Here is a 25,972-nt window from a genome sequence, read left to right on the forward strand (position 1 = left end):
AGACTGTGATTACATTCATACAGAAAGTGTAGACAATTTTTTTGTTGTTTTTTTGGTCGGTCATGGGGCTTGAACTCTAGGCCTGGGCACTGTCCCTGAGCTCTTCGGCTCAAGGCTATTCCTCTGCCACTTGAGCCACAACATTACTTCTGGTTTTCTGGAGGGTAATTGGAGATTTGATTCTCACAGACTTCCATGCCCATGCTAGCTTTGAACTGCAATCCTCAGATCTCAGACTCCTGCATGGCTAGGTTTACAGGCATAAGCCACCAGTGCCTGGCTATGAGTCAGTTCTCATTACTGACTCTGCTATATGAGTAATCTGTCTTCTTTGACTTATCACATATTTTGAGGTCTTCTTGTTCTAGAGTTTTCTAAAGAAAGTATTTGCCACATTTTTACACAGACACTTCTATTCATCTTATCCCAGAGAGAGAGGCAGTGCCAGAAAGGAAGGATTTTTAATCAGGCATTATTAATGGATTTAACTCTAGGACACTGAACAATTGAATCTCATGAGTTTTAAAATAGGCTGTGAGATGAGATGTAATATCATTTATATACCACAATTGAAAGCATTATAAACCTTGAATGCTGAAGACTAGTTATCCAGCTTGGCTTATTAATAATATGAAATCATGGAGTTGAAAGTTCATGATGGGCTTTATCTATGGCAGAGTCTTAGAATGCCTCCTATTGAAAACATCTCTGGCGTGTCATCTCACAGAGAAGGATCATTGCTACATAGTTCCTATACCCTTACACCCATTTCCTGTGATTTCATTTTCACAGCAACCTGATGGATGCAGCTGGTAGGGTCCTGTCTCCTCCTGCATAGCTCCTGCCACCATGACTAATTTTCTCACCCTTCCTTTTCTACTTCATGTGACATCTTACTCTGAAAGACACGTTGGATAAAATTCCAGGGCAGAGACCTGGTGTCTTCACAGTGTACAGTCTCCTCTTTGGCTCTCAGAACCTTCTAGATGCAGGGGATGCCTTCAGAGATCTCATTGAACTTCTCTGTTACTGCCCCTCACAATGTTGTCCTGAATTGATGATATCCTCATTTCTCCAAACCACACACCAATCCATTCTCTCCATCCTGTCTTTCCAGATATCGTAGCTCATCACCGGGTCTTTATAAGTCTTGGTGCCACATGGCAGGAACAAAGCAATGTCACTTGTTTTGGCTCTGCCATCTGAATTAAGAAACACTGCTGATTAGATGATGCTTCTCCCTTGTCCCTATGAAAACTGTCGTTCCGACCAAACACGCAATGGTATATTACAGTCTGAGTGACTCCTACAATGATGGCTTTCCTTGGGAGCCATATGTGTCCTCGCTGGCTGCAAGACAGTATCTTCATTCTGTTATCATTACCTTGAGGTCGCACAAATCTTTTTCAGTCACTGTATTGATTAGGACCCACCATTCTAATTAAGTAAAACCCTTTCCCACCCATCTTGTTAGCTTTCTTCTTGAGCTTCTCCATCTTTGCCAAGTTGCTTAATGGATGTATTGACTAGGACAGGTTCAAAGTAAATGCCCTGAGACAAGACCTAGAGAAGTCACCCAGCTAGGTCATCATTCCTTAATAAATAGCTTAGAACCCACACCATTATCCTACCTCCAACCCACATCTGTTTATCTTACAGCCATCCACTTAGCAGACAGAAATAATTGGCTCTCTAGATCTGAGGGTTTTCCAACTGTGTAGACTCAACCAATCTTGGATTGAAAATAATAAAAATGAAAAACTTTCATCTGTATTGAACATACAGAAAGCTTTTTGTCTTGACATTATTCTGTAATGATATAGTGGCTATTTATGTACTGTTACATATGAGAAGGTATCTGGGGGGTACCTGACATATTCAGGGAGATTCCTGTTAGCCAAATGCAAAGCTGTTTTGAGTCTTGACCATGTACAGAATATAATACCTGAGGTGGCATGGAATTCCCCTCAGACGCCAAGAGATGACTTTAATCTATTGGCCTAGTCTCCTGAACTATCAAATAACTTTTTTTTGGCAGTTTTAAGTGCAGATGACCTTGAACTTATCTCTATACTTCAGGTTGGCTTCAAATTTGTGATCCTCCAACCACAGCTTCCCATGTGTTGAGATTATAGGCATGCATACACCACCATGCTTGGCTCAAATATCCATTTCTTAATATAAATAAAGAATGAGGCAAGTTTCCAGATGCTCATACAGCTCTATCTTCTCAGGAGGCTGAGATCTGAGGATAGACCTGCCCAGACAAATTCACAATACTCTTATCTTCACTTAACCAGCAATAAATTAGATATATAGAAGTTCATTCAAGTGGTAGGATGCCAGCCATGCGTTTGAGGCCTTAAAATTTCAGCCCTAGTCCCTGAACATATAAAGAAGAAAGAAAAGGAGAGAAGGAGGGAAGAAAGAAGAGAAATTAGATTAATTTCCTGAAACTGGTTCAAAAGAGCCATGTTGACTTCTGATTTAAAATTATGCAAAAGATTTCATAACTTAATGTTCAAAATGAAATCAAAGCTCATTGCATAGAAATTCAGGTTGGGTTACATGCTTTAAATAAATATCTTCTGAACCTTACCTCTGCTTCAGGCATATTGGGCAAGTCATTTTGTGTGACCGATAATAATTAAAGTGGAGTTGGGATTATAACTGATGACTTACAAAAGGCACACACGCTATGGGAGGGAGTGAGCAGCAATGAGAACCATTCTTTAAGAAAGTCACTGATTCTTCCTTTAAATCTTAAATCCTTCTGTCCTTCTTAGTAGCTGGTCAGTTATCTGTTTACTTAAGACAGTATTTGAAACAGATTTTTCGAAATGTGAAAAGGGAACAGTTTTTAGTTTTTAAGAAATTTACAGTGAAGAAAAAGAAATCCTAAGGCTTTTTTCTTTTAAAAGAATATATTTTTGTTATGCTATAGTCCTGATAAAACCATGATGATATGGACAAGTATTTTTTAAATGTCGTAAATATAGTAATGCTTACTAGTGCTAAGCTTCTTTTTTTTTTAATGTATTTGCTCTAAGTGGTACAGAAATTTTTTTTGAAGTGACTTTTTTTTATTGTAATTAGTAAAAGGGTTACATGATATTTGCCAGATAGAAGGTGCATTAATTCACATACATTGATACCCTTTCACATGTCTTGGTACCAGTTTCCCTCCCCCCCACACCCCCCACCCGTCTTGGTTTTTCCCCCAGTGCTAAGCTTCTTAAAATCAAACTCCACATTAAAATGAAGATATAGCCAGATGCCAGTAGCTCACACCTATAATTCTAGCTACACAAGAAACTGAAATCTGAGGATCACAGTTCAAAGCCAGCTTGGGCAGGAAAGTCCATGAGACTCTTATCCCCAGTAAACCACTGAAAAACCAAAATTGCACTATGGCACAAAGTGGAAGAGCACTAGATTTGAGTGAAAGAGCTCAAAGACAGTGCCCAAGCCTTGAGTTTAAATCCCATGACCAGCCTTCCTCCTCTCCCCCAAAAAGATACATCTCAGCAGCCACATGATAACATTATCAAGTGATTTCTTATTCAAATTCACCAGTCTAATTTCAGCATCTCTTCTCCATGATTGATGCAAAGCATAGTGTGTTCAATCTAATAAAGAGAGTATCTAAAGCAATGTAGTCAAGTCCAATCTGTGCTACGCATAAGTACCACTCTAGATTTCCCTCATTTTAAGAACTGTATCACTAGAGAAACTTCTGAAGTACACCACAGGAACACTCAGGCGCCAGTGATTCTTACAGCCACTAGATGGGGCACAAGAACCAGATGTTAAGCCTAAAGAGAGCTCTCCTGGTATGTGTGACATGATATGAAATGGAACGTGACTGTTAGTGTTCTACAGACTTTGGCAGTTTCATGATGAAGAAAACAGATAAAGTTAAGCTTAAAACCAGTTTCATTAAAAAAAAAACTGAATGTACCATGTAAAAATATTCCATTTCAAATGAATCTGGAAATACATTATACTCTAAATAGCAAATCTTCTGTGATCTATAGCCAATATTCTTTAGTGTTCATTTTAATTCCTGTAAAAACGGTGCACCTGTAATTTTTAAAAAATCATACCGATAGATCCTGCCTGTAATCCTAGATCTCCAGTTACACACCAGAAACATAGTTGCAAGCAGAGTGTGGCTTATGTGGTGGAGCACTAACCTTGAACAAAACAAAAGCTCAAAGTTAGTACCCAGACAATGAATTTAAGGCTTAGTTCAAGCACGTGCGCGCGCGCGCGCGCGCACACACACACACACACACACACACACACACACACACACACACACACACACACAAAGTGAGTGACTTTACACCTGTGGTTTATGCCTGTAACCCTAGCTATGTAGGAAGCTGAGGTCTGAAAATCGAGGTTCAAAGCCAGTCTGGGCAGAAGAGTCTCAATTAACCACTCAAAAACCAGAAGTAGGCCAGGAGTTTAGCCTAATGTTAAAGTGCTTGCCTAGCATGCACAAGGACCCAGATTTGATTCCTCGGTACCACATACATAGAAAAAAGCCTGAAATGGTGCTGTGGCTCAAGTGGTAGAGCTCTAGCCTTGAGAAAACTCAAGAACAGTGGTCAGGCCCTGAGTTTAAGGCCCAGGACTGGCAAAAAAAAACCAAAAAACAAAAACAAACAAAAAAACCCCACAGAAATAGTGCTGTAGCTCAAGGACAGCACCCCAGGCCTTGAATACAAGCCCCATAACAACAACAAAACAACAAAAAAAGAATTTTAATTCTGTAGGTTGCTAAAATAATCTTCCCCTACCTTTACAAATGAAGGAAATGATACATTCATCATTCTTGCCTTGAGGAACAGGACTGTGATTAATAGCAAGGACTATAATCAACCAATTTATTACATAGTAACTACCTTTCATTTTACATGAAAAATAATGTACATGTACCACCTAAGATCCCTATATATACATTGATTGTGTTATCTTTTATCACATCAGTTCTTGCTACTATTTGTTTGTTCCTTGCTTCTAGTTTGACATCTTAGTTACTGGATGAGATGGTGAGATGCTGGGAGGGAATTCCTGCAGACAGTACCTGGCTTTACAACAGCTGCTTCCAGTGTCCTCGGGAGCCCAGTTACTCACCGTCTCTGGATCTTTCTTTCAACTAATAGGGAGCTTCTGCTCATACTTCACATCTTTATCAGGAAGTTAACTGCTCATCCCAAATAAAGCCCAGCTCTGGTCCCTTCCTCCTACCTCATAACGTTCTACTGCACACTGGCTAAGTTTAAAGAAAAGAGGTTTAGCCAGGCACTCAGGCCTGTAATCCTAGCTACCCTACTCAGGCTGAAATCTGAAGATCTTGTTTCAAGCCAGCACAGGCATGGAAGTTCATGAGATTCTTATGCCCAGTTAGCCACCAGAAAACCGGAAGTAATACTGTGGCTCAAAGTGGTAGAGTACTAGCCTTGATCACAAAAACTCAGTCCTTGAGTTCAACCCCCACAACTGAAAAAGAATAAAAAGGGACCAGGGGGGTTGATTTTTGTTTCACAGTTTCAATACAAGGTTGAAGTGTTCTGTCTGATGGTGTTCTTGCCAGTAAAGTCCTGAAATGGCTGGAGTGGGACAGAAGGTAGGGAGATAAGTGAGAGGCCTAGCCTAACTGGTCTCTGTGTCAGACCCACTTGAGAGATAGCTCACTCATCTCTTAGACCGTTGATCAGTCTTATGGTTGGATTAACCCAGCAATGAGGATAGAGTTCTTAAAGATCCTGTCTCTTTAAATCTCACAATGGACTCAGTGGTGGCTCACACCTATAATCCTAGCTACTCAAGAGGCTGAGATCTGAGGCACAAAAGGACCTGAGACTCTTATCACCACGGGAAATAGGGCTTGGCTCAAGGGATAGGACGGTAGCCTTGAGCTGAAGAGCTCAGGGACAATGCCTAGTCCGAGTTCAAGCCCCATGATCCACCAAAAAGAAAAAAAATCTCACAATGGGACTCATTTTTCATCATGAATTTGGGAGGAATTTAGACTGTAACAGTGATTGCTGACACATGAAAGAATACATTTGTGTGTGTGTGTGTGTGTGTGTGTGTGTACTCAAGCACAAGTGTGCAACGTGGTATTAGGGCCAGAGCCCAGGGCCTATGCATGATTTCTTAGCCTTTCCACTCGAAGCTAGCACCCTAACACTTGAGCCATAGCTCCACCTCCAGCTTTTTGCTGGCCAGTTGGAGAAAGGAGTCTCATGGCTTGCCTAGCCAGGGTTATTATAAACCACCATCCTCAGATCTCAGCCTTGTGAGTTATATAGGATTACAGACAGCAGCCCTCAGTGCCTGACTTGACATGCGAGAATATAACCAAAAGTATTACTAAGTTTGAAGTCAGGAATTAAGAGTAAAAAACTGATTCTGGCTCATAATTGGTACACATAGAGAAGCTACCTAGCTTTTATGAATTTCAGGTTTTCTTTTGTAACTTTGAACCAAGTTTTATAGAAAAACAAGCCTCATTACAAAACCATTATATTAGATAGTTTTATATCTCAGATATACTTACTAGCATAACATAGGGACTCAATAATTATTTGAATTAAAATTATAAGAGTATGGTATAGCTGTTGTTTTACATTTTTGAGACCAGAAGCTTCAAAATTTAAAAATCCAAACAATTTAATAATTTAGTATATACACAACAAGCTGTGTGTGTGTGTGTGTGTGTCTGTGTGTCTGTGAATTTTTTACTTGCCAGTACTGGGGTTTGAACTCATTGTCTTATGCTACATACTTGGCTCTGGCTGGTGCTCTGCTACCTGAGCCACAACTACAGCAAAGCTTTTTGCTTGTTATTTTAGAGATGGAATCTTGAAACATTTTTCTACCCAGGCTGGTTTCAAACTGATCTGTCAGGTCTCTGAATAGCTACAGGTGGGAGCTCCTAGCTTTTGGCTTGCAATTATATAATCTCTTCAGTTGGGACTCTACTAAATTTAAAACTTATACACATTGAATATGAGTGCAAGGATGAGGGAGGCTTTGGGGATGTCTAGCGTGTGTGGTTAGGAGTAAGGAATGCTATTCACAGACACTGATAAATCACAGCGGAAGGATCTGCTGCACCCCTGGCTTAGCTGTGAAAGTATTTATCTCATTTTCACTGCCTACGTAACTACCTGGAAGGGGGTGGGAATAGGTCACCTGCCCATGTCTGGATGTTGGAAAAGCAGTAGAGCTGCCATCAAGACCCTGGTTTATCTGGGCCCTGTGCCATTGTCATTGCACCCAGTCTCAGACAAGCTTGCTAATAGTCTGCCTCACTCATCCCTTTGCTACAGTCACTTGCTATGCACATCTCCGTGGCAGCACTGATATAATGTTTCCCTTTCAGGGATATTGAAGTAATGAGAGAGCAAGAGAGTTTAGCAGTTTATGTTTAAGATTTCTCTCCAGTCTAGCACAAATTCACCGTCAGAAAACCAGTGAAAAAATGTGAATTGAAAGCATTCCATCATTAACTAAGATTAAGTGGTGCTTGCTCCGTGCATAAATCCTTTGCATATTAATAGAATAATGTGAAGGTGAAGACAACAAGACTGGTGTGAGACAGCTTCATGTGCAAACACCCACCATGACAGCACCATAGGAGAGGCCGGGGGTTGTTTTACCTGTGGATGCTGCCACAATGGCACTGAGGAAGTAGGTGGGTACAGTGATATGGAGTCTCCCCAGCAAACATATTTGAGTGCCACCTCAATCCGGGACACTCTTCCACCTATTCTCACTCTAGGTTAATAACGGCAAGCTGTGGACCTGTTACAAGAATTACACTTTTCTTTAACGGCTGAGGAAGGAGGAAGTTCTTTAACGCTATCAGAGAATTGCTAATTAGGAACACATTAGACCAAAGTTGTACAATGAAAGATCTGAGTACAAGTAACTGTGTTGTATAGATAGCATTCGATTCAATTTTGGTTTCTTGTTATTATAAAAGGTTTACTTTATTGACTTAGGTGTCCCTTAGGTTGGTTGGTTGATTGGTTGGTTGGTTGGTTTATGCCAGTCATGGGGCTTGAACTCTGGGCCTGAGCACTGTCCCTGAAAGCTCTTCAGCTCAAGGATAGTGTTCTACCCCTTGGAACCACAGTGCCACTTCTGGTTTTCTAGTGGTTAATTGAAGATAAGAGTTTCACGAACTTTAGTGCCTGGGCTGGCTTTGAACCACGATCCTCAGATCTCAGCCTCCTGAGTAGCTGGGGTTACCATTATGAGCCACTGGCACCTGAAATACTTGTTCACCTGAAAAATACTTGTTCACTTTTATTTTTATTTTACTTTGTGGAAACATTCTTAAAATGGTTATTACTAAATAGTAGTACCAAGAAGTGACAATTCCATGTCACGTTCAGTGCTTCTTGGTCATTGTCACCACCTTCCATCATAGAAAACAACCTCCTGCCAAGTATTATCATATTTAAATAAGTATATTACTAAAGGAATTTGTGTGTTTGGACCCTGTTCATGTTAGCAAATAGATCCTGGATAAATGGTGGGAAATTAAAACTGTTAATAATGTCTTGATGCACTTTCCTTTGTTTTGGGATCTGTTGTATCCACATACTTATCAAAGCCACGTGAAGAGACAGAGCGCAAGGGGTGATATTGTTACAGACAGCATCTTTGTTCCTATTCCATTGGAGAAGAAACTCGATATTCATTGTTGGTTATCTTACTTGGACCGGCAAACTTAACTGCTATTCCTAGGACATTTGTAGTTCTAATGGGATTACTAAATACAGATAACAAGGAACTGTTTTAGTAGGATATCTAGTCACTAAAGAATATGTAAAATGTTCACTCATAATGCTCCATGTTAATTCAACTAAAATGTTTTGTAATGAATGATACAAAGAATTATAAAGTAAATTTATTGCCTTAAAGATTAAAATAAACTTGGGGTTGGGGATTTAGCTCAGCAGAAGAGCCCTTGCCTGGCAAGTGCAAGGCCACGAGTTTGGTCCTCAGCTTTGGGGGTGGGGGAAAACTAAAATAAACCATGGTAAAGCATTTGCCTCTTGTGCCAAAAGACTTAGGTTTGATCCCAGCACACGCACACACACACACACACACACACACACACACACACACACACACACACACACACATTGTGTTCATCTGAGCAACAAATGAAAGGCTAAATTACGTTGCGAATCTTAGAGTTTTTTTTAAGATAGGGATTTCATTTTTTGCAGAAATAAGCTGTATGTATAGCACTAGTTTAAATGAAACTCTCACGCTTCTTTTCCTTTTCCAAAGTATGTATTCTAATTCATTAGACCAGAAAAAAATCATAGAACGAATAGAATGCGAGCAGTTTACTGTGCGTCTCCCAAAGTAGATTACTTTTTGTTGCCTCTTTGTTCTATTTTTAAAAGGAAAGGAAGTATTTGAATTTCAGTGGTTTCCATTCAGTTAATCAACAAGTATTTATTAGCACAAAGCACTGAGCTGGGGCCTGGGGATGTGATGAGGAAGGGAACTTCTAGGCCATTTCTGCCTCGTCATGAGTGAGGCAGAAAATAAATAGGAGGGGCTAAAACATAAATACAGGAAAACAAAGCCATGAAACTAAGAAAAGATAGACCACCCTATGGAAATAAAATAGAGCGGTTAGCTGAGCAAGTGTTCTGTGTTCAGAGCTGGCAAATGGAATAATCCAACTGGGGCAGATAAGGAATACTCATTCTTCTAGACTTGAGTCTAGAAAGTTCTCCAGTGGGAAAGATGAATAACTCTGTAAATTAGGTTCCTGCTCCCCCAGTCTTCTCACAGCAGAGCAGGACAGGTCTTATTTAAATGATAAATACTAAGTAAAAGTTTGAAAATATGTATGGTTTTTGGAACTAGATGGAGTTGTGAATGGATTCATTTCTACTTGATTTTAGAGTGAGAAGAATGAGACTGGTGGTTGGTACCCATCCTGTCTGTCTTAGTAGTTGGAACTCAAGATCTCAGTCTGCTTATCCAGTTTTAACCAGATATTCTGGTTTATTAAAGCAGTGACTTGAAATGTGGAGAGGAGCTGTGGTTAAGTAAGACATTCTAACTGGATGACTGGGTGAAATAGAGTTCATTATTGCAACTGATTCAACAGAGAGATATCAGAGTTAATGTCCTAAAGCTCTTAAAGACAAGGAACACAGAAAACATTGTATATCTCACAGAATAATATCTTAATAAAGGTATCTACTATAGGATGGCTTGAAGAACTAATGAGGGATCTACTTGGCATTACAAATAATTTAACAATCAGTTAGTCTAGACAAGTTTAGAGGGGTTGGAGGGAGTAGAGACTAGCATACTGATGATTTGTTTAGTTGAATCGACAAGACAAAGTGAATCCAACACATTAAGTTATATATTGGTCTTGGGGGTTTATTCAATGATTTTACCTGTAGAATGTTTTGAAAATTCTGAATCAGGATAGACCATTAGTCAACCAAAATTCTTAATTCACTTCTTACAGATAGCAGGCAGGATCTATTTTTGACCTATCACTTATATTTGTTTGCAAACAAAGATAGATCTTGAACTTCCTAACTATAAGACTACATCCTCTTTCGTTCTCTAGGCACATAGTATGTGTAGCATTGTGTCTCATAGCCAGGCCTTAGGAGTAGGGAATTCAATCACAGTTGAAGAAGCTGTGTTCTAAGCAGCTTTTCTCTCCAGCCTCTGATCCAGTTGCAGGCTGGAGATTGGAACTATATTTATTTGGCCATTCATTCTGCCTGTTTTAAAGTTCCAGAGAATTGAACCCTCAAAAGACAGGTTAGCCTAGTGGATGACTCCAGTAATCTCAGCTCTTTCTTGGTCTCAGCTTTCTGTTTCCTCATCTTGAAAGTACTTCATTTCCTCCCAAATCTAGATTTCTGTGAACTTTCATGAACTATTTGAACAGAAACCAGAAGACAAGATAGGAATCTTGATTCTGTGTGTGTGTGTGTGTGTGTGTGTGTGTGTGTGTGTGTGTGTGTGTGTGAGAGAGAGAGAGAGAGAGAGAGAGAGAGAGAGAGAGAGAGAGAGAGAGTGTGTTTCCCTCCCTGCTCGTATGCAAATTCCATTCCTCAAATGAAACAGATTGTCACAGCAAATAAGTTGAGCCATGAATGTAATGAAGATCATTTGTCAGTGTCTGGTCCCTGTAACATTATAAAAGTTAAACAGGGACATATTTCATAAATGCACTTCTGAACCTAAGAAAATGCCTATGCTTCCTGTTGCTAAAGGTGTTCTTTTCGTTGCTTGAGAAAATAACAGAAGCTCATGAGAACACCGTGTTTTGTTTAGCACAGGCCTTTTGAACTGCACATTCCGCCTAGGTGAATGGCTCACCCGTCATTTTCATACACAAGGGCACCTGCCTTTTGTCTCAGCATGAATTTACCTTTCAGCGGTTCACAAGCTGAAATGGGAGGTGCCCTGAAAAAGTTATTTTTGTTTGGTCACTTTGGGGAATCCATTCAATACTTATGTTTTCTTTAGATTTTATTCTGCTTTCTGCTGGGTAAATGTCATGGAAATGCATTGAGTGACTCAATCCTTTTCTTGAACCAAAATAAAAAGAGAATACCTTCTCATAATGAATCAATGTGTGTTGACTGTTTCAAGAAAAAAAAAAAAAACCTCTGATGTGAGGTTTTTTAAAAAAAATTTCCCAGGACACTTAATTAAGTGTCCTAGGACATTTGTTCTATTTAAATAAAATTTGTGAGAACAGATGGAGAAGGGAAAAAGGAGAATAGTAGAGGGAAGATAAGAGGGAAAGGGGGAGGGGAGTGGCAGAGGCAGAGGGAGGAGAGAGAAAAAAGAAAAGCTGCTTATTTATGTAAGTTTGCACTTAACATGAACTCCAAAAGTGGAGTTGAGAGGTTTTAGGACAAAAAAAAAAGTAGCAAACTATCGTGGGTCCCCTCACCTCCTTTTTAAGGTGAAAATGATCAGATTTCTTTGTTAGATTAAAAAAAAAATAATGCCAGGGCCGGAGCCTCTGTAGCTAGCCTGTAATCCTAGCTACCCAAAAGGCTGAGATCTGAGGATCACAATTCAGAGCCAGGCCTGGCACTAAGGCCTGTTGGACTCTTATCTCCAATTAACCACCAGAAAAGGCACTGTGGCTTAAGAGGTAGAGCACTAGCCTTGAGCTGACAAACTCAGGGAACAGCCCCCAGGCCCAGAGTTCAAGCCCCAAAATCGATTAATTAAAAAAAAAAGTGAATTGTAAGGAAATGGAAAGACTTAGAAAAAATCATAGTAAGTGAAGTAAGCCAGACTCAAAGGAACATAGGCTCAATGGTTTCCCTCATTTGTCATAATCAGTAGAAACCTTGGGCTCTCCTAGCAATAGAGCAAAACCTAGATACATAAGGCCATATAGTATGATGCTAAATGAAAGGACCTCCAGGATATAGAAACAAAAGCCATATAATGAGTGATTGTTGTCCTTAATGTCCTATGTTATCTCTCATCTCTTTTGCTGTCCCTTGGTTATCTCAACTTGTTATAGTATTTCACCTTGTTATCTGATATATTGTATATATGTGTATTTGGTTATTTGAAATCAGATAGGGAAGGGGGGAAAACAAGATGAGGGGTGGAGGTGGGGGGGAGAGCAATGGGGACCAAGACATGAGAAAGGGTATCAGTGTATGTGAAGTAATGCACCTTCAGTCTGGCAAATATAATGTAACCCTTCTATTAATTACAATAAAAAAATATATGGAAAAAAAGAAAAAAGTGAAGATGGTCTTACAATTTGTGATAAGGGAATCACTGCAGAACTAACAACCTTGAAGTTGCAAAAGTATACCCCAGAAAGTAGCACAATGTCTATCACCTAGTTAGCCACCAAGAGTTTAACTTGTGATCTTTAATTTTTCTTATATACGGACAACTTCATGTTTACAAAAAAATCTCAAAATTTATTATGCATGTTATATACAGTATATATAATATAATTAGTATATATAAGGTATGTATATGTAACATATAGTAAATGTGTATACAATTATATGTATCTGTAATATACATATGATTTCATGCATATGTTTATTATATAAATATATGTGTGTTACATATGTTAGACATATATTACTTATATATTCCCTTTTTTCTATAGAAAGAAAGGAAAAGAAAAGGAGAACTATTTCATTGGATTAATATAAGAAATCAGAATTGATTATGTGATGTTGAAATTCCAAAATCAATGTTATTTTGAAGAACACATTTTCAAGGATTTTGCCAAAGGAGTTTGATGTTTGAATTTGTAGGTAAAACAGAAAAGCAAAGAATAACTATGTTCTGTTTTTATTTTGAAATTATTTGTAGAGAAAGTAGTTTGGGATAATGTATTTGTACAATTATAACTCAGATAAATTCTAGGAAACTTCTCTATTCCTGAAGGCATTCGTGGAAACCCCCATCACAGCCACTGGCATTCGTTGTGGTACAGAGCAGCTTTGTGTAGTAGCCGCCGGGCTCTGGGAAGTGTCCCGTCTCCTTTCATTATCCAAGCCAACTCTTTCCATAGGAACATCGACATGGAAAACTCATCTACCATTCTTTCCCTTCCACTGACCTTTAAAAAGTATATTTAGCCTTCTGTGTTCCAGCATGTTTTTAAAAGAAAGAAGTTTTGTTTTTTGTTAATGTTAAAGCCTTTCAGAACACTCATTCATGCATATTCTATATGCTTTATAAACTTCATATTTAACTAGTTTTGTACTCAGCATAAATTGAAGACTTACTATCTTAATATGTTTATAAAATTATGGCCTTTAAGTTCTTTCAAAGCATTCACATAAATATTATATAAGAAAACCATATAATAGGTCCTAAAAATGTTTTTTATCCATTTCTGCAACTCTCCTCAAAGGAGAGCGTTGTATGATTTATTGATATCTTTTTAATGAAATGCTAGGTTCTGGGTGGGTATAATCTCATTTGGCATGGGAACTGGATGTTCTCTCCAATGCTCATAACTTAGCCTCTAATTTTGAAAGGTGACTTGAAGATTTTGTTCATTTTCTCCTATTATTTAATGGAGAAGAAATGCATTAATATTAAAAGAATTAATATAAGGCAATAAGGGCTATGCATAAGATGTTTAATTTTGGGATAGTGGAAAAGAAATTATCCATTTTTGTAAGGATGACTTCAAAAGAAAGTCATTTGTCCCTCAGATAATTACATTTACTCTTCCTCCCCTAGTGCATCGTTACTGGAGAAAGGGGCTCCGGCTTTGTCACTTCAGACCGAACGGCTCATGAGCTTTGTCATTTAGGAGGAAATTGTGTTTCTGAGGCCAGTTTCTCTGTTATTGGATGTTTGTTTATTCTACTTGATCACATGCACAGACTGCTCTTCACTTTTGTACTGTTTTCTTCACTGCACATCTGTGATTTCAGATAAATCCTGGCTGCCAGTTGTCACTTTTCCTGCCTCCCTACCCTTGTCCTGTGTGTGTGTGAGCACATGCATGCGCATGCAAGTAAGCTATATGTACAACTTTTGATTTAGCAATGGCAACTTTATTTTTTTTCAATTTAATTTTGTTGTCAGGGTGATGTGCAGAGAGGTTATAGTTACATATATAAGATAGTGAGAACATTTCTTCTTGAGCATTGTTACCCACTCCCATGTTTTTTTTTTTCCCACTTTCCCTCCCTCCCAACCCCTGCCTTCCCATCAAATTATAAAGTTCATTTCCAACATATCGTCTTGTATCATTTTTACCCTGGTTCACTCTTTGTCCTTCATCTCACCATTTTTTGTTCCCCTTTCCTTTGCTAATTTAGATAAATGTATATTCAACATACCAGGTACCAGAATTGTATACAGTAATAATCAGGGATAAATCCTAGGGGGAAAGAAATAACTTCACCCAGTACATTAAAACAACAACCACAAAAAAAAAAACCTCTTGGGGAAGTGGTACTGTGGCTCAAGGGGTAGTCTTAAGCTGAAGAGCTCAGGAACAGTGAGTGCCCAGACCCAGAGGTCAAGCCCCATGACTGACCAAAAAACAAAACAAAACAAAGAAAAACCTCTTGTTTCTGTATCCTGTTCATTTCACTTAGCATCATGGTCATATATATATATATATATATATATATATATATATATATATAACTTCTAGACAAAGTATGATAAAGTGAATATAAATAATGGTGACATACTATGAATTTCAAAAAGTAGAAGAAAGGATTTTGTAGGTTTTCATCACAAATGATAAATATTTGATGAGTTTTATATATAATATACAGTATAACTTGATTTAAATATTAGACAATGTCAAAAATTATCAAAACACCACATTGTATCCCCAAAATATGTCCAGTTCTTATTCATCTGTTAAGAATTAATTTTACAGTTAAAAATGCATGTATAATTGGCTCCTAGCACCATGAGGGTAAAGAGAATCATGTTTATAAATAGTTATTGTGGAAAGTGGAAAAAAGAAAATACCATATGTGTTTATTTCTAAAATGTCTTGAAATTTAACATTTGAATTAACGAGAATAATCTGGGGATTTGAAAACCATAACCAAAATATTCCCTTATACCCCATACATCCAAAACTAACAACATGAAATGGTACCCCAGGTTAATAAACTGACATATTCAAGAAACATACAAAAACCAGTGTCCATCCCTTTTTATCTGGGGTCAGGAGAATGCTTGATGTTTTATGTTATAACTGCCCTTACTCTGCCCTTTCTGCCAAACAATAGGTAAAACAAAATCAAGTGGCTATGTTCTAATAAAAACCTGTTTGTAGACACTAAAATTTAAGTTTCATAGCATTTTCTCATGTGCAAAATGTCCCTCTTTTGATCTTTTTTTTCACATATCAAAAATGTGACAGGAATCATAGCTGACCAGTTCTTTCTCTAGATTTTCAAGTAGAAAGGACATAAATATCACTATGAAATCCCCCCAAATTAAAGTAAATATATATGACTTACTACTTCAAGGAGTCGACTAGAGAATTTTATGTCCCTAAGTTATGTGGGCAGGATAGCACCGCATCCCCTCATTTCCTCCTTGGGATGTTACTTCCTTTTAGCTCTGCTTACCTTCCTGCTGTCAGTCACACTGCTCTTCCACCTGCTTTCTGCAGTGGGAAAGCAGGGTCTAGCAGTTTTCCCAGTATCATATGCTACTTCCCGCAAGCAGAAAAACACAGAAAACTCCTGTACAGTTGAAAAATGCTTATCTCCCATTAAGAAGATCCTTTATACTTTACTTCTGGCACTTTACCACACTGGTTGATTGATATCACAGCATAGGGCATAGCTTAGAGCTGCACATTAGTCCCAAACAACTAGCTCAGTACCTCTAACAATGAATGTATTTTTTGAAGAATTGGATTTGTATCAAGATCATTATCAGAACCCATGCTCAAGGTAGAAATTCCAAGAACAGCATTCAACCTGTTAAAAAGCATACCATCTTCATTGATATGGTCTATAATGGATCACCAGTCTTGTAAGTTTGCTAAATTTTTGTTTAACTTCTTGTCGCACTCTATAATGAACAGACATGGAAATGCTGATTTTTCTCTCCTAGGAAAAGTTTGGGTAAATAACCAGTTGGAGTCTATTCCATCAGTAAACTTTTACATAAAAGGCGTTCTTTTAGAATAACCTAGCTTTTTGTGGGCTATAAATAATGAATCAAAAATTGTAACAGGCAAAACTACTAGTTCACTCTCTGCAGAAAGTGATATTTGATCCTAACAAATCTCAAAAGACAGCATTAATTTAACAGTTTAATAAATCTAGTTCAGTCTATTTTTCTCATGTAGGCATTATCTGTCTCATTTATAGGACTTAGTAGTTTTCTGTGTGTAAGATCTAGTAATCTATCCAGATACTTGCTTAGAACCAATTCTAGGCCCTGAAGATGTGGAAATTGTAGAGAATGACTCCTAAACTCCAAAATTCTAACAACTGGTAGAAGAGAATGACATCAAGATAAAACTTTTGTGCAGTATTCTGATAGCAATTTAATAGAAATAAAATGATAACCTTCATATTTCAGTAAATGTATATGTACCATTTTTGGAATTTTTACTTAATTTTCTGAACATGAAAATAATTTGAGGCCGGGAGTTTGGCCTAGTGGTTAAAGTGCTTGCCTAGCATGCATGAAGACCTGGGTTCGATTCCTCGGTACCACATACATACAAAAAAAAAGCCAGAAGTGGTGCTGAGGCTCAAGTGGTAGAGCTCTAGCCTTGAGAAAGTCCAAGGACAGTGCTCAGGCCCTGAGCTCAAGCCCAAGACTGGCAAAAAAAAAAAAAAAGAAAATAATTTGAGATCACCCAAGAAAGAGAAACCATCTCTCTGAAGATGCAATGAAGTTTAGATGGTTTAAAACATTGTTCCTCTGTAAAATAACAAAAGGCTCTGGATTCAGAGCCACATGCATCTTCTCAGTAGTCTTCAATATGCTACTTTACTGCACTGAGTCTCCTGCCTTCCCATCTGTAAAATGATGTTAATAATACTTAACTTTGTAGCCTCACACACAAGGATTAGCAAATCGCTCCCTCCTCTGCCTTTTCACCAAGGTCTTCGGAGGTCGAGACACACACCGAATATAATGCATGGAAGGAGAGACCAGTTTTTGTGGGGTTGTGTAGGGACAGGGTTTGCTTTCTGAAGGAAACCAAGGAAAAGCATGTACTTGGGTCAACTATTATCCTGGATCCCTGGGGAGCCTTAGGACAATGGCTGCTGTATCTTTTCCTAGCACAGACCTTGCATAGCTTACTGTCCTTACAAATTGACAGAAGAGCCTGGTCAAATTACCTACTTCTTCATACTACTTTTTACAGAGACTTTGAACATTTGATCTAGCTTTGAGACTCCTCAGTCTCCCCACTAATACTTAAATCCTAAAAACTGTACTTCTCTCGGTTTCACACTGCTAAGGCATCTACGCCCATTGCTCAATGACCAAGTAAAAGGAGGATGTTTATGAATACTATATGGAATAATTTCTGAGGGTCAAAGAGGGTTTGCTTTTTCCTAAAGATGTTTGTATACTTTTGCTGGCTGGTAAATGGAACCCATGTCTCCAAATAACCTGAAACCATCATATGGTTGCATATGAAGATGGACAGTGCTGAAACAAAACATTACTAATTACGCTTTCTGATTCTTAAGGCTTCCAGGCTTAGAGCCAGATCAGACTGGGTCAGGTTCTAATATTGCTCTTTTCTTTTTGTCCACAAGGGGCGATTATGCCCAGGGGCAATCAGTGTGTTCCATTCGATACTTGGGCTTTTCATAGCTGAGAATGCAAGTGCTCATTCACTTGCCTGGTAGCAGAGCGGGAAAGACGAGATGGAATCCCTCACCTCTCTGACCCCAAACCTTGCCAATGGGATGGGTAAGGTTTCCAGACAAAAAGATGTGCCAAATGGAAAACCCATTGAGAACAACAATTCCCCTGGCACACAAGTCTTGGCTTGGTTGTTATGGAAACGCCGTGGAGCACCAAAGCTGTGTGCCTTTTGTGTCTTGCAGGAGAGAAGCCCTACAAGTGCACCTGGGAAGGTTGCACCTGGAAGTTTGCCCGCTCGGATGAACTGACAAGGCATTACCGCAAACACACGGGAGTGAAGCCATTCAAGTGTGCAGACTGTGATCGCAGCTTTTCTCGGTCAGATCACCTGGCCTTGCACCGCCGGAGGCACATGCTGGTGTGAAGCCTGCGCCTCATCCAGCTTGGGATCTCTTAGCGGCATCCAATTCAGCAGGGCTGAATCCCCTTCACAGTGTTAACGCCAAGGGCATCACCATCCCACGATGTCAGAAAGCAGAGCAGGAACCGGAAGGCACACTTCTCCTTTCGGACTGAAGGTAACCCCATCACAACGACATCAGAGACGTCTTCTTCATGCTGGCCTGGGAGCTCAGTGCTACCCATGGGGAAGAGCCAGGCGGTTGTTTTCCAAGCTGTGTCCTCTGCCATTGACAGATGTTTGGAGCTTGAACATTTTCCGAGCTGTCAGACATTTGGTTATCAATATCGTAAAGGTCAGCTATCAGACATTATGGCTGGAGCAAGACCTTTTCAATCTGAGTGATTCCCCCTCCTCCTTCGTCCCTTCCCCTCTTAAGCCCCTTTCTACAAAACTTTTAGTTTCTATGTAAGTAAGCTAGAACACACATGTGATCTGTTACCAGCAAAAACAGCATGAACATAGGAAAGAAGAAGCTGTGGGGGAGTTTCCATTACCTGAAAAGTAAAGGCACACTCAGCAGCCCTTTGCAGTAGTGATGGCAGCCCCTAGAATCCCACCATGCCATGTCCTCAAGAGAACCAACATTGAATCTTTCATTTGTTTGTCCTTGAATGTTTTTTGCTTCGTTTTGTTTTGTTTTGTTCTGTTCTGGTCATTTCGTTCATCTGTTTGAGCAGAGGGGCAGCAGAATTTCAATTGAAATCTAGTCCTGATCTCTGCCCTGCCAAGGCTTAGCCCACAGGTGTTCTGTAGTTGAATAGGAAGAGCCTGTCTAAATACAAACAAACAAACAACAACAACAAAAGACCTACTGCCCCACTTCAAACTGCAGTGTTCTATCACCCAGGCATCATCTCTTCCTGCCCCTAGTGTTTGATTACAAGGAAGTAAGGGGCAAGGGGAACTTTCTTAGACACATTGGCACCAAGGTAAGAGGTGGGGCTGCCAAGGCCAAGTCAGTGAACGTGAAAAACATCAGACAAAGCAAAGATGGAAATAATGCACGTCTTGAGGAGAAAAGCAATAATGAATAAAAGGACTTCTCTACAATAACTTTACTGAAGACTCACGTTACCAGTTTTTATACTTACTAAAGGAATTGTGGAGAGAGAAAGAAAAAATGTACCCCGACATTTTAGCTGTCTTGGTTACATTTCCAGCTCTGAGGTAATCTTTCTGTTGGTTGTTGTGCTTGGTTGGGCACCACAATGAAAGACGACACTCCCCTTTTCTGCAATTATATGGTGACTAGAAAGGGTGAGGGAAGCATAGCCAGGAATGAAGTTTTTGGCTAACAGATCAGTTCTCTGTGAACTTAGGTCAATGGTAAGGCAGTGTGCCCTCCCCCCCCACTCCCCGAAAGCCTGCCATGGTGCTAGTTTTCTCTCATGGAGAGCCCAGAAGAGCAATTCTCCCTTAGGATCTTTTTTACACATTTCATTTTCTAAACTGTACCAGGACTCTGGTCCTGAGTTGGCATCTGCAGGGATAGTGAACCTTCTCATCCTGAGATCAAGACGGGAGCAAAGTAGAGTCCTGTCAAAAACCTCTGAAAAACCAGGAACCTTTTACAACTAGCAAAGACTAGAGTAAATAAAGCAATACACCACCAACATTCTTGTGGGAATATGATCGTATATTTTTTTTCTCTACAGAGAGCTGGGGTTTTTTGTTTTCTGCTCGCTCGCACTCTCTCTCTCTCTCTCTCTCTCTCTCTCTCTCTCTCTCTCTCTCTCTCTCTCTCTCTCTCTCTCTCTCTCTCTCTTTCTCTCTCCAACTTTATGTGGCACAGGGGCTTGGTGAGGTTTTCATTGTTGTTGTTATTGTTGTTAGGGTGTTTTATAGCCTAGATATAAAAGGTCTCCAGCACTGACCTTTGCAATATATTTTAATTGCAAATACTTGATTTGAAGAATTGCACAAAGTAACCTCACAAGTATTCCTAGCTCATTTATAAAATGTTTGAACATTCAAAAGCAATTTCTGGTGACAGAATTTCCCTTTTTAGGATCATTGTCTAATTCAGATAATCTTATTCTGATGAATCAAGAACTATGAACATTACAACCAGGATGATATGTGTCAGAGAACAGTAAAAGAAATTTTACTTAAATGTTCAACCAACAGTATAATGACTTTCAGGTCAAATTATAGCTACAAAAATATGTGCTCTGTATTTTTTTTCTACCAGGTCTGAAAAACTCATCAATTTTCCTTTAACAAGGGCTGTCGTTTAATTGATAAATAGCTCCTTCAGTTATGATCTGCTACCCATTAACCAGTAGGCTTTTTTTTTAACCAACTGGAACCTTTTTATCTGTACTGTATGCAACTTAGTGCATGCAACCAATTCAGAGTAGAAAAAAAAGGAGGGGGGGGAGGTTCCTTGTACATGCCAGCCAGCATTTGTTACTGGTCAGTGGCAAAGAACAGAGGTGGGGGGAGGGAAGGAGAGAGAGAGAGAGAGAGAGAGAGAGAGAGAGAGAGAGAGAGAGAGAGAGAGAGAGAGAGAGAGAGGGAGAGAGAGAGAGAGAAATGAATGAATATATCACATAGCTATCATCTCAAAAACACAGGCTTCAGAACCAGTGGGGGAAATCACTCAATGTGGAGAATAAATTTCAGTTTAGCACATAACTAACAGAACTAAATGTGGTAGCACCCCTCTCCCCAATTAACAGGAAAGATTTGGGGAAGCCAGCTTTTCTTTCTACCCTCCAGAAATGGAAACCAGACTGAGGTACTAAGTTAACTGATTGAAACTGTCAGCATGATCCCATATCCCTGTCTTGCCATAGCAATACTGTTAGAAGGGATCCAAGCACAAGGAAGTGAATGAGTCTCTAATCTAGCCCTAGCAACCAAAACTTACTTGGGGCTTGTGTTGACAAGAGTGTTTTCTAAAAGTGTTTCCTCAGGTAAAAAAAAAAAAAAAAAAAGGAAAGTGACTTGAGACAATGAAATGGAATATCTTTAGGTATAGAAAAGCCTCTATTCCATCTCATGGGTCTTTTTAGCTTCTTTTGAAAAGCACAGTGCAATGATAAACTACAGAAAAGGGATAGATTCAGTTGTTTCCTAGCTAGAAGCATTCTTTGGTTTAGCCTTGAAGCTATTGAGTTTGTAGCCAGGATATGTACACAGTTGGGAATTTTCATACGTATAACTGTGACATACATGTAGTTGCCAGAGGCTTGACTTTCTCTTTGCATTGTAGAGACTGATTAAAGGGAGTTATGTTATTTGAAGGTTTTAATAGAGTCCCTTATTTTCTGATCTTGTTTGAAAAGATTCACACCTTCTCATCCTCCTCCAGCCTCCTGTTGTCAGTGGTATGGTCCTCACTTGAACTGTCTTAAGTTTTATTAAGGCATTTAGAATGAGATTCCTTTACCATAAAGATTATACTACTGCCTTTTTCAAAACATGTAGGAGGACATTTGTTTTCAAAAGCAGTTGAGAATCAGTAACATAACCCACATTAAAAGAGCACTTTTTATTACTTTAAATTTTAAGTGGGAAATAGGAAGATAAATTGGGGAAAAAGTCTTACAAAATGCTGTTGTGTTTATAGATGCCAGTTCTAGGTCATTAGGGCTATATTTATTCTGGTTGAAATTTGGAATCGTTTACACAAAGATTGTGTCCATTTTTATGCATCTTGTTTTAAGTTCCAATTGCCATTTGCGTTTTAAACATCAGTATAATCCTGCACTTTGAAATCAGTTCAATAGCTTGACAACATGTATATGGATAAAGATGTAGTATTCCTTTTCCTGTACTTTATTTATCTGTACTTACCAAAGCTGCACTTGAATCATCTGATGAGGTGAGGCTTTCAAGTGTATCAGTAGCCCTTTGTTAGGTTATTATGAGTAGCTAGAGATGTAGTTGTGGCATTGTTTTAAAGCTGTTTTAGCATCTACAGTGAGGACTCATAGGATTTAAGCAGTGTTAATACCAGCATCCATGCCCCAGTCTGCATAGAAGGGACTGAATGTGAGATGACTGGAAAATCGTAACAGGCCCCAGAAGCCTTAATATTCATAGTTCACAACTCACTCTTTGACTTTACTCTTCACTAATACCTGTGAACTTATCAGATAAATGTATTCTAGTAACCACCATCATCGACTAAAATCTCTTCATTTACTTTCTTCTGATAGTACATCTTCTATAACCTTCTTTTCAATTTGATTTCGTTTCGTTTAGGAAAGGGGTTTAGGAAATCATGTCTTCCATATTACATTTCTACTTCTCCCCACACTGCCTTCCATTTATCTGGACAGACATCCATTCCCAACCCCTGCACATGTGTGCACACACCTGTATATGCAGCAGCCATTGGGCTAATCAATATCAACAGAGTTTTGTTTTTTTTTTAAAGAAAGAATTTGTAATGATCCATACTCTCTAGAAATGTTAAGTTATTTACCTTATTAGGGATTCAGCTTCTAATGCTAGATGACTTTGCCTGCATTTTATAGCTAAGAAATGTACATAAAGATTAAAGATGCTATATTTTCACAGTTACATTATAGAGTAATATCTGTGTAGTGACTCATGTCCATTGGTATTTTAAATATGCTAAATACTGAGAAATTGCAATAGAAATTCAGATTTTTTTCATAAGAAAATGATATAGAAGGATACTGCATCTTTAAAAATAGAGTGAAGATATTTTACTGTATTCGTAACGTGATAGTGGAAAAATATTTTCAAACATGCAGATTTTACAGAGGTTGTAAATAGTTTGATGAAGTATGTTGGGGAAAAGAGCTTCTAGTTTTCATCACAATAAAAAGAATCATATTCAGATTTGCCTTGTATATCTTACACACAATTAGTGATGTTGCCATGGGAATTCTGTCCCACCTTGTCAGAACATGTTCTCTATCTTCTGTCAAAACAGAGTGGCCACTCATCATAATTTAGCAAGAATGGTTGAAAACCTACTGAAGTCATTTTAAGTTGCTACAGACAACAGATTTTAAGCTTGTGATATCTTTTCCTACTGAAGAGAGACAATAGGGATTAATTTGTGCTAAAGATCACGTAACATCATTCTCTCTCCTCTGTTTTCTTCCTCCTCCACAAAACGATTCTTGATTAAAAAAAAAAAATGAAGAAGAGCCGGGCTCATGCCTGTAATCCTAACTACTCAGGAGGCTGAGATCTGAGGATCAAGGTTCAAAGCTAGCCTGGGCACAAAAGGACCTGAGACTCTTAATCCAATTAACCTCTAGAAAATGGGACGTGGGGCTTGGCTCAAGGGTAGGGTGGTAGCCTTGAGCTGAAGAGCTCAGGGACAATGCCCAGGCTGAATTCAAGCCCCATGACCCACCAAAAAAAAAAAAAAAGAAGAAGAATGAAAGCAATACAGGTGTTTATTCTTTATTGAATTCCAAAAGAATTGCTTTTAGGCATAACTGCATGTTGACAAGATAAAGTGCTTTGGATTTGGCCACATGGTAAATGAATCTGTACCAGCAATGGGAATATGCTAATGCCCATTTTCTGAAATTAATTAAGTGCTGAAAGTGCCTGTCTGTAGACATGACCAATGAGATGTTTCTATACTTTTTCACAGCAATAATTCTTCAGATATTTTGAAAACACATATCCAGAGTAAATGTATGCACATAGTAATTTGAATCTGTTCACGTATCCACAGGGGAGGGGGAGAAAAGCTTTTGTGACTTTAAGGATCAAATCTTATTCCTCATTAACATTTCTTAATTTGATTTTTCTCACTTGAAGAATATAAGAATGCAAATATGAACAGTGAGGTAAATCCTCAGTGTATATTAGGGCAGATGATAACTATAATTTTGGATAAAAAGTTGTGATTTATCCCTTACAAAACAGTGTATATGACTCAAGAAGCTTTGCTCAGTTAAAAATATCAGTTTAAATCAAAACTCTGAGGGATATTTGTCCATGTTATTTTGTTCACTTATATCAAATGCACAAGCATATCTATACATTTCATGATTACTTTTCTCCAGATATAGATATAGATACTGATATATTTCTAAGAACCATTTGGGGATGATAATGACACTTCTTCCCAAAATACCTACTGAAGTGGTGCTGAGGCTTGCTTAGGCTGTCCTTTAACCAATTTTGCAGTTTCCTAAAAAATTATCTGATTTACAGTTTCAGAATTTCACAAGTATTTCCAAAAATGATTTTACTGCTAAAAGTGGAGTCATAGATAGAAATTTACAGAGGCTGTGTGAATAGACATGAACCCTGGAAATTCTCCAACTCTGCCATCTCAGAACACAAGTTCACCCAAACAAGTTGTTGTGGTTAACAGCAAAATTATACTCTTTCAGAGCCAAACATTTGGTAAGAGCAATTTTCAAAGTATGACTGAGATTAAACCTTTCAGGCTTTAATCATTGTAGACTACCACAATGGACAGAGTTACCCAGAGCCAGACCACAGGCCTAGCAAACCACCTGAGTTTCCTCCTCTAAGTTTCAGAATAGAGAAGGGACAGGAGTTGCACCTTGGATGAAGGGGAACTAACCAGATGTCAAAAGAAAGATATGGTGCTTCTTGGTCTACTGAAATTAAGTTTTGACTGGCTTTCTTTCTGCATGTTGTATGAAAGTACTAAAATGTCCTGAAAGGTTAAAGTGGAGTAAAAAGAAAAGAAAATGAATCATCTCCATTAAATATGTACTATGCCCCAAGCACTATGGGAGGCCTTACCACCAGTCTGTGTAACAGATCTTTACTTTATGGATGGGAAAATGGAGGCACAGAGAGGATAGCTGAGATGCCAGTGAACACAAAAAGTAAATGGCAGTGAAGGAATAGCAAACCTCTTGGCTCAGTACCCACTATACAACACTGTCCATTTTATATCAGTACTCACTTTTTCACATCTCTAACTCAGTTGTATTATTGGCATCCTGTATAAATTAGTCATTTTTCCAAGTGAAATATCACCACTTAATGTAACACATGACTTAGACAATGGTGGAGAGTATTTGAAATGGAAATTTGTTTATGAAGGATCATTAAAAACCAATAGAGACAACTAAATGTATCCCTGAACTTGCCTCTTCCTTTCCAAGTGTTTGGCCTGGAGTTTCAGGACCAGCAAAACTTCTCCCCACTAAATATCAA

The 25,972-nt window shown here is 38.7% G+C and overlaps 1 protein-coding gene across 5 annotated transcripts in view; it reads left to right on the forward strand.

The window, feature by feature from the left end:
* Positions 1-20,487, forward strand: part of Klf12 (KLF transcription factor 12) — a 355,357-nt gene extending 334,870 nt beyond the window's left edge. For all 5 annotated transcript variants that reach the window (XM_090342036.1, XM_090342038.1, XM_090342035.1 and 2 more), the window contains one exon: positions 18,609-20,487. In XM_090342036.1, the coding sequence (XP_090198162.1) occupies positions 18,609-18,790 (182 nt within the window). In that variant the 3' untranslated portion in view covers positions 18,791-20,487. The remainder of the gene's footprint in view (positions 1-18,608) is intronic.
* The last annotated feature ends 5,485 nt before the right edge of the window (positions 20,488-25,972 follow it).

The sequence above is a fragment of the Megascapheus bottae genome, chromosome 11 (assembly GCF_031878675.1).
Source record: "Megascapheus bottae isolate mThoBot1 chromosome 11, mThoBot2.hap1, whole genome shotgun sequence".
Taxonomy (NCBI): Eukaryota; Metazoa; Chordata; class Mammalia; order Rodentia; family Geomyidae; genus Megascapheus; species Megascapheus bottae.